The 9,699-nt window shown below is 43.1% G+C and overlaps 1 protein-coding gene across 1 annotated transcript; it reads left to right on the top strand.

Moving 5' to 3' along the window:
* The first annotated feature begins 915 nt into the window (after positions 1-915).
* Positions 916-9,348, top strand: LOC100650263 (fatty acyl-CoA reductase 1). The gene is made up of 4 exons (XM_003402892.4): positions 916-1,149; positions 3,377-3,856; positions 5,738-5,965; positions 8,624-9,348. The coding sequence occupies exons 1-4, from the start codon at positions 959-961 to the stop codon at positions 8,955-8,957; spliced, it is 1,233 nt and encodes a 410-aa protein (XP_003402940.2). The 5' UTR covers positions 916-958; the 3' UTR covers positions 8,958-9,348.
* The last annotated feature ends 351 nt before the right edge of the window (positions 9,349-9,699 follow it).

Below are 9,699 nucleotides of genomic sequence, written 5' to 3'. Positions count from 1 at the left end.
ATAAACGCGTTACCTTTAAACTTTTCCACGGATACGATGGTAGAACCACTTGACGCTAGACTCGATGTTGTTGGCAATCTTGGCTTATGTACCGGCAGTCTCGTTTACATGGAGATGTATCGAACGTTTGCGAAGCGTCTATACACGATCGAGGAGCGTCCGGGCCTCGTTGTTGGTCCGACTGTAATAACGGTTTGCGACACGCCGCGTTAAAGGGAAACCCTCTTAACGCAAACATCTTAAGCTTCGAATTGAATTAAATTGGTCGACGAAACGAGTCCGTCCACGATCGTCGATATCGAGCTCCTAGATGAAATACGAAAGGTATTCGAAATTATCGGAAAACAAGTTCTCCAGCGATGACAAAGTTTCGTCGTTAAAAAAGTAGTTGAAAGGGAAGACGGCGTCGCCGTCGCGTTCTCGATTAATTTCATCGATAAATAAATTCGCTGTATCTGCCCGTGGATAGCTCGTAAATACTCATTAAGACGGCAAATCGACAGGTTAATTGGTTGAAATAGAACTTTGCTCTTCGGGTTCTGAATAGTTCCTTTAATTCGTTCTCGACAAAATCGCCTTGAAAATTTATTGTTTTCGCTGTTGGCGAATTTCACCATTTTCACTTGGTTGCCTGCGAACTTTCGAAGCGATAAGATAACGCATCGAATACCTCCGCAAGAGGTTCTTTGAGCGTTATAACGTGAACGTTACGAGTGGAACTTTCAAAGAGCAGAACCGGTTCCTCGGAGGAAACGGCTCGAGTCCGAGCAACGATCTCTCGAGACGAATCGCTCCGAGTTTAGGAAACGCAGACGTAAACACGACTGGTATCGATCGAGTTCGGGGTCGGAGGCTAAAACGCAACGATGAAATAGTAAAAGGAAGCCTGCTGCGGTATGCCGGTGGGACAAGAGCCGGTTAGGTAAATCGGTTGCTTTCTTTTCCCACTGGTCAGTCAATGAGCATGGCTCTACGCGACTGGTACGCGGATCGTGAGCTGCTCCTAACGGGAGTTACCAGTGACGTAGGACGTGCGTTGCTCGAAAAGATTCTCCGTTCGTTCCCCGATGTAAAGGTTTACGCTATCGTCCGGTCCCGGCACGGCTTCAACAAAGACGACAGGATAAAGAACATCTTTCTGTCGCCACGGTAGGAACGTCTGCTTTCTTTCCTATCTTCTTTCTCGAGTCGAGGTTGGGAGACGGTGTTTAAAGAACTGACATCTAGATACGATCGTGACTCGAATCGAAGAGACGCGATGGTGCGTCGAGTGTGTTCGTTAAATGATTCGCCAACGACGAATATCGTATTTTAATTCGGCTGGAAATTAACTCGAGTTAATAACGCGCGTAAATTTATAAGAATTTCTGTATTTTCGAAAGCTTGGGTATCGTAGGTACATATTACGGAATTGCGTTGAAATTTCCTACTGTAAATAATTACGGAACAAAAGCCCGCACGTTTGGTTAATTCGTGCAAACGGTCGGCCTATGCTCGGCGTTGATCGAAGCACAAGTATTTTACCGTGGTGCTTTAACCATTCCCCGCTTTCCTCGTTATTTTGCTTTCCAAGAACAATGGTTCAGCCTTCGTTCGGAAAACAGATATTATCAAGATCGTTATTCGCGCAATAAAGCCGTAAATAATATACAGCTCGAAACGGTGCATATACAAAAAGAAATGGGCGTTAACGCGAATAAAGCTTACAACAACAATGTGCGCGAACGCAATGAACCCAGAACGTAATAATATCTTCAATTATTTACTTCTGCGATATCTGTTTTTTGCTCGTTTATTACCTTAGTTTCATTAGCTATTTGTTTTCACAATGCTAGTTCGCCTTTTAATCAACCATATAAATGACAACAAGGATTAAATGTTGAAGCATTTATTTGTCATTTTTTCCCATTCTTTCGATCTTTCCTTACGCGCAATATCATTCGCACGTTGCATGTTGTACACCGTATATGCGTTAGACATTGCATCTCGCTTTAATCAGGCATTCGTTAGATCCTTCCATTCTACTCAAAGCTTCGTTAGACGAAACGGCGGCTGTAAATTAGTTTCCCCGTCTGCTCGCTACAACCGTGTCAGCTCGTTTAACTATTTCAAGTACTTATAACGTTACAACGTTGTAAGGGAGAGAGGGAGACAGAGATCAAAATATGGAACAAAATGTTCGTCAAAATAAATCGTGACTCGTGGACATCGCATAATACCTGGTACATCATCGTGCACAGTACTCGGTCAGAAATCGATAGTTTCTTCCAAATTATTTCGCAGGTAATTAACTCAACCGAGGAATAAAAGAGAAACGAGTAACTTGTTTATCTTCTATCCAGATTTCGTAATAAGTCCTCGCAGGTTTAAGTGGATCTACCGCTTTTCACGAATCACCACTGGCGAGTACGCGTTACGATAATTAAACGTAACCTTCGAGCGGCCGATACGATAAATGTCGCTCTGATGTATTTACAATTGGTATAATATCTCTCTTGCGAGAAAAATGGATGCTTTCGTTATGATAATAGACCGGAGCAAAATTCAACCGAGATGAAATAAGATATAAGTTTCGTAGAAAGCAACTATTAAAGAATATCGTTATACTGCGAAGTCTTGTGAAAAGAATCTACGAGCACGCTGACGTAGCATCAACGGTGGGTATTGTGAGTTGTAGGATAAAAATAAAACGAAACTTGGAAACCGCGCGATCCAACGTGAATCTATCTACCACAAAAGGATTATGTTCGTGGTTAGCTGTCTTCTAGTAACAAGAAAATATCGATGATAAATCGCTGACATAATAGCAGACGGATTATAGTGTAACGAACAATAATAGGAGTCTTCGTAGTCGAGGGGGCGGAGAAGGACTGTCTGCGACGTCCTTAACTACCGCTGTTGCAAACACCGACAACACGCTATTGGTTGCGTACGCTGTGCGGTATACACTTCGAAAGAATGATGATACGTCGTCAAGAAAACGGATAAAAAAGCTTTGTCGGAAGAAAGCGATAGAGACGTTGTGATTCGGCGCTTAATTCGTTCGGTGGATTTTTAATCGGCGCGAACACCGTGTTCAATTACAAAATTATCTTTCGTTTTCTCGGCTTTGCAACAACGCGTAATCCGGTAATTAGCCTTTAACAGGTTCGTGTTAATAAAAGTATCGACTAAGAAATAAGTAGATGCTTTCACTCTTTTCTTTCACTATGCGGTAGTACCGTTAGAGTTCCAAACAATTCGCCGATATACGAGCCAGAGACGAAGAGAAGGTGGCCCATAATTCTCGACGTCTTTGAATTAAATTGGCGAGTTAAGTCTGGCCGTGATCCAATTGAACAAACAACGAGTTCCTTGTTCGATTCGTTTGCTACAGATTCGAGAGACTGAGACAGGAGGCCCCAAACGCGATTTCTCGGGTGAAGGCGTTAGAGGGTAATTTATTGTACGATGGACTGGGCACGACGAGGGCGGACAAGGAACTGTTGCGAAACGTGAGCGTGGTGTTGCACGCCGCTGGTCCGTACAACGAGGTATTTCGACTTTGCCAGAAACTGCCACGTCTTCAAGCAGTGGCAGCGATCACGAGCATTTTCCATCACGAGGGTCGAATCGTCGAATCGTTGGAGAAAGAAGAGGAGGCGATCGACGGGCCCGTGGCTCTGGTGCGAGTTCCGCTGGTCGGACCGACACTGCGCGAGCCTATGCCTGGCTTCGTCGATCTTCTCAAAGGACCGACGGCTCTGATGGTAGGAGCCGGCTTCGCCCTCGGTAACTCGGAGTTTCAAGCGGAAATCATTCCGATCGACTTCACGGTCAACACCCTGATCGCCGTTGCTTGGGAACGAGCCATCGCGTAAGTACCCTTTTCCTGCTCCTCTTCCTTTTCCTCCGTCTCCTCATTCTCGCTGATTTCTCCGCTACTTTTACGCTAAGACGACACGATTCCGATTAAACGGTTCGGTCGTTTTACGAATAAAAGCGACTGATACAACGATTTTTGTTTACTTACGAGGAAAAAGAATCGAAATCAACTCGTAAGGGACACAGATATCTCGAAGTTGGCTTCGAAAGAAGACGACTTCTCGTCGTGTGGGACCATCGACTGATCGTTAAGGAAGCTTTACCGGCAGTAAATTTGCGTTTAATTACACGCGAGTGACCACCAGGTAACGAAGGCGCGAGCTAATAAGGATCGCTGGTTAATAAGGACCAACTGTTCCGGAAAACTGCTGTCTCCTCGAGTAACTTTGACGCGATAATTACCGATCGAAAGATAATTTCTCGCTTCGTTATAGTTATCTATCAGAGAAATAGAGAAAGTTAATCGGTGCGGGAAAACGCGCAATTAGTTCTTACGTAAATCGCGTGTCGAATAATAAAACGGGGATTGAATAACAGCAACTGGTTTAAAAGACCGAAATTCAAATTGACGCAGTAGCTCGATAGAAAACAAAGCGGTAAACGGTATCCAACAAGTCGAAATAATAACGGAACAAAGAGTCGAAGAACTGAGACTACGTTTAAGGCGCGCGTGTAAACAGCGAGTCTGTGTATTCGATTCACAGACCGTTGCCTTTTTCGCTGTTCTCGAACAGCTCTAAAACGTAGCGATTAAAATTAACGCCAAACGAACGCGGTTTCGTTTTACTGGAGCGTTCAAATCTCTTTTGAGAGAGAAGGCAGCAGTTTACGCGGTCAACGTTTATTGCATCGAGCAATACCGGGTGGAGAGTCGCATTAAAATACCTTCGGTTACCGTTTCATCAGCAATCACGCACAGAAGCAAAGGATTTTTCTAAATTACTTCTAATTATTAATTATTTCTAATTACTTTACTAAATTAAGAGACTTTTGCTTTTCTCGGAAAAAGAGAAAATACAAATTGCGCGACGTTTTCTTTAAGATGTTAAGACTCAAAGTTTAAGCGGCCAATTTTTATGTATTTATATCCTCGTGATACTATACGACCGAACGATACGTAATAACTCGACGTTTCCTGCCGACCTGTATCTCCACGCTTTCCCTTCGTTCTGTCTCAGCTGCGAAACGAAGCGCGAGTAAGTCGCGAGATCGTATCGTAGCAGGTACGGCCAATGCCCGTGAAAATTCCCTTAATTTTCGTGTTTTCAAAACGACGGTAAAAATCAATGTTAAATCGCTACAGCCGGAGATAGCTGTAAAAGTTGAATTTCTGAAGAGCGATCGTAATATAAGATAGGTTTAGCCATGAGTTGTGGTTACGAAATATACGATGGGTTGTGATGCTGATTTAAAATAAGTGGATAGAGAATGGGAAAGGGCAAATAACAAAGGTAAATAAGGTTCTGAAAAACGCGAGGATCAGGGAGGATTCCTATAAAAATACAAGTAAAAGAGCTCGGTGGTCAGAGTTATAAAGGTTGGAGTATCTACTTACATACTAAAACCGAAAATCCGACGGATTTACGAGGGTACAGATGAAGTTATTTCCTTTAATCTTGCCACGAAAGATAGTTCAAGCTTCGTAAATTCCAATGATACGTTAAACGGTTTCGCAAAATTCTAGAAACTGATCAAATAAATATCGCGTTACTCTTTACGATATATGCTTTCTCCTCCTATGTAAGTACTATACCGCTGTCGCTTCCGTTTATTCTCACGTGTTGAAATTTTACCAAACAATCCAAATTTCTAATTCTTCCCAAGGTACGTTGAATTACAAACGAATTTATAATTGTCCTTTGAATTGTTGCAGAAAAAACGTAGAAACCGCAGTGGTGTATAACGCGTTCTCTATAGGATGCACATGGAGCGATCTGATTAAAAAAGGTCGACGGGCTAATCAAAAGTTTGCGTATCCGACTTTCGGCATCCGAGGAATGACATCTATGGTAGCGCTGTATCGGACTCTGGTGTTGCTTTTCGAATGGTTGCCATCTATGCTTTGTGACACGATTCTCGGACTGGTAGGAGCAAAGAAAAGGTATAACGAACTGAAAATTTACGATATTTTGAATTTTTATTCGAGTCGCACAGTCGAATGCACTAAAACGATTCTCGTAACTTGGACGTTGATCAGGAATTTAATCGTAATTTCGCAATTTCTACCGAACTTTGATGGGGACGCGTTCTGTGTTAACCTATTCAAAAGCGACAAAGAGACAAGGATTAACGAACAGACGAGTTAAGTTATCGGACACGGGACGAAACTGCTTGGATGAAGTTTCCGGAAAGAAGGTTCGAAGAAGATTTTCAGGAAAGTTTGCTGACGGTAGGGAGCTGCGCGGTGGCGCAGAGGTTGCATTCGGCTATAAGAGCCGATGCTAGGAAATGGTCCACAGGCATACTTGGCAAACGCGCTGCAATCGTAAAAGTAAAAGTTATTCGAAACTACGATTTAGGTGAATACCCAAAATAAACAGGTTTTCCACGACGGTATCCGAATCGACGAGACAGAGAAAGCAAGAGGGAGGAAGTGAAAAGGGCAGTTCGGGAAAGAAGGCAAAAAGTGTAACAGTCGAAAGGAAACTCGTTTTCCCCGCGGCAAACTTGCGGACTCGTTCTCTGATTGCTTTTAAAAATCGCGAGTTTGCCCCGGCAACGAGCAAACTTCCCGAAAATCTTGATAGCTTTCATTGAAATGCGTTTCTTTGCCGGTCCGCGTGATTCCAACTTTTCTTTCTTTCTCTTCTTTGTCCAATATCGGAGGAACTACGGAGTATATACGATTAATCGCGTCAAATGCGTACCATTAGTATTTCTTTTAATCGTTAATAAGATTCGAGCTGGATCCACTGTACGCGAAGCGTCGCTTCATAGACGCGCATTAGACGCGTTGATGTTAAGGATACGCTTCCATGCAGCGATCATTGTAAATTAATGTCCACCTGTCTACGAAACAGCAGAGAATAGCTTTCGTGGTGTCGACTGGCGTTAACATTGTCAACAGTGAGGCGTACGTTGCAGCTGCAGGTATAAACGAATGTAGCGATTAGGAACGCGTTTTCCTCGTATTTCCTCGACATTTTAGTAATCAGACTAAAATATCGCTGTAAATATCAAATATTACAGAATTAAGTCGAAATGCGTGCCAGAATGTATCATAAGATTTCAATATAGTATCTTTGGCTGAAAAATCACGATAATAACAATGATAACAACAACAACAATAATAATAATAGTCGGGTTGCACGTAACAATACCTCTATTATTGTTATGTATTTACAAATTCCTAGTACATCACGGATAAAGTGGAACAAATTAGTGCAACGTAGCGTAATGGACCAGGTTGAGCGAGATACGTCAATGCTATTATTTACGTAGTCTAGCATGTCGTTGAAACTGTTCGTCAAACTGTTCATTCCAGTTCACGTCTTGTTACTTTGAAGCGCGCTTCAAAGATCATTGAAACGCTTCGATAAACGACTAAATGTGAATTACTTGTCGAATAGCATATCGAATAATCGTAACGGCCAGCTTCGCCTTGCTTTCGATGTCATCTGGCTGTGACTAAAAGGACTGTGCCATATACTCCTAAAGATACGGAGGGCGAAAAGCATGGTATCGCTTCAGTCACTTTTTGCAGATATCCAAATCCGCGTTAAGAAACTTTTATCAACTCCATCTCTTTCAATTATTACCGGTTATAGCGACCAACCTCTTCTCGACAAATAATTCGCTCAAACATCGTTCGAACGTTTGTACGCCAAACGCGCCTAGTTTTGAGAAAATATTTCGCAGATTCGATTTCGTGTCCCATCGGAAAATGTCCCGAGGCTACGTCGCAGGAGCTTACGCGTCTTTATTACTTGGAAAAGTCAAACATCGTCGTCGAGGAACTTTTACAATTACGTACGTTGGACGGTCGAAAGGCGAAATCGAGTGCACCTCATCGATCTGCGTACGATCGCACGGTTAGGAACGTGTTGCACGCGGTGTCGTGAGCCCGACGTCTCTGCAGTCGTTTATCAGTCAGAGGAAATTACGGTACCCTACTGCGTCTAATTGCGTTAATCGATTAAACAGCGGAACAATACTTTCGACTAATTATAACCTGCGTGTGTACGTGAAAGTAAAGACAAATTAGCGAGACACCGATTTTCCGTCGTGCGTCTCCGAGTAGAAAACGAGAAGAGGAAAATAGAAAATATCGGGCGAAGTTTAAGTTTAAGGAAGACGCGAGAGATTCGCTAATGAAATCGTGATGAGTCGATGTCGAAGGAACTTAGTCTCGACAAATTCGAACTCGCAGAACTGTTGTAACTGGAGAAGCGTAGTTCCGCTTTGGCCGTAACGTCTCGTTCTTGCTCCACTCGTCGGCTTCAACGACCATGGTTGATATCTCGAAATGCAACGAGCGAGATAAGCCCTGTTTGAAAGTTGAATCGAAGCAAGTGAACGATTATGTGTGTGTATGTATTTACGAGCGTGCAACATGTAAGAGGAAAGTAAAACGAGTGTCGAGAGAAAAACGGCGATGCGACAGAAAGGGAATCTGCTCGCGAGAGAAACAGATGCGAATCGTTCAAGTTGGAAATAACAAAAGTTGGAGGCAAGGGAGGTGGTATTAGGGTTCGAACAAAACGGTGGTGAGACGAGGAGGAAAGAGATCAGTGGAAGTAAAACCTTTGCTTCTCCGCAGGTTTCTCGAGGAACACCGGAGAGTTCGTAATGCACTTCGATCCCTTGAGTCAATTTCATCGAGGCCGTGGTCAGTAGAGAGGAATCGCGTGTACTTGCTTCAGCAACGTCTCACCCCAGAAGACCAAGATGCATTTCCGGTTTCCACGGAAATCGACGTCGAGAGTTACGTTCTATGCGCTGCGGCTGCTGCCAAGAAGTATTGCGTGGACGAGGGCAATATCAGCCTCGTAAAAATCTTCCGACTACTTTTCTTCTTTCTTATCGCGGTATCCCTCTTCTGCGCGTTCTTCCTCAACGGATATCACGTGCTTGCAAAGCACGATGAACTCTGAGCCAGTTTTAACTTCGCACGAGGTGGCACGTGTCATCGTACAATTAAGGCGTCAAATTTACCTACGCATTTAAAGTCTGTGTTCGAACGTTAGAGTAACCTATGTACTTTTGAATAGCAATACCACGAAAGCTATCTTACGACACTTCGTCTTTCCAATTAATACGTTTAATTATCGTAGCTTCAAATATCTTGCGATAAAAAAGCTGGAAATACATGAAATTAAGCGGAAGAGCGCATTATGGTTTTGCGTTTATAGCTGTATATTACGCGAAACTTTGTCAAGGAAGATACACGGTATATCGATACGTCTTCCGAGCGGTCATAGTTGTACATAACGATAAGGAAAATGGCCACAATATATGCGATTTGAACCTCGAATTCAAAATCAACTACCCTGACGTATTTATTTCTACGTACATATTTACGTTGGATTAAAAGCAGCTTTTGCGCCACACGGTGGCTGCTAAAAAACGAAGTGATTTTTCCCCCGAGTAGATTCCGCTTTGGTAAAAGGAAGACGCTGCTTACAAGCGGAAATCCGTTCGCTTCTTCTTTTTTCTCTTTAGAGCGTACGTCTTACTACGAATGTAGTCGCGTAAGAACGCTAGAATCCAGCGAGTTAATTTGAATGCCGTTTTTGCCGAAGACGATCATGGTATTGCTCGAACTACCGGCCGAATAATCGAAGGAAAAGTTTGCACAGAGAGAGAAATTCGATCCTTTCACCCATCCATCAATCT

Source organism: Bombus terrestris, chromosome 6, assembly GCF_910591885.1.
Source record: "Bombus terrestris chromosome 6, iyBomTerr1.2, whole genome shotgun sequence".
Lineage (NCBI taxonomy): Eukaryota > Metazoa > Arthropoda > Insecta > Hymenoptera > Apidae > Bombus > Bombus terrestris.
The sequence above is the reverse complement of the archived record's forward strand: the minus strand, read 5'-3'. Positions and strand labels throughout refer to the sequence as shown.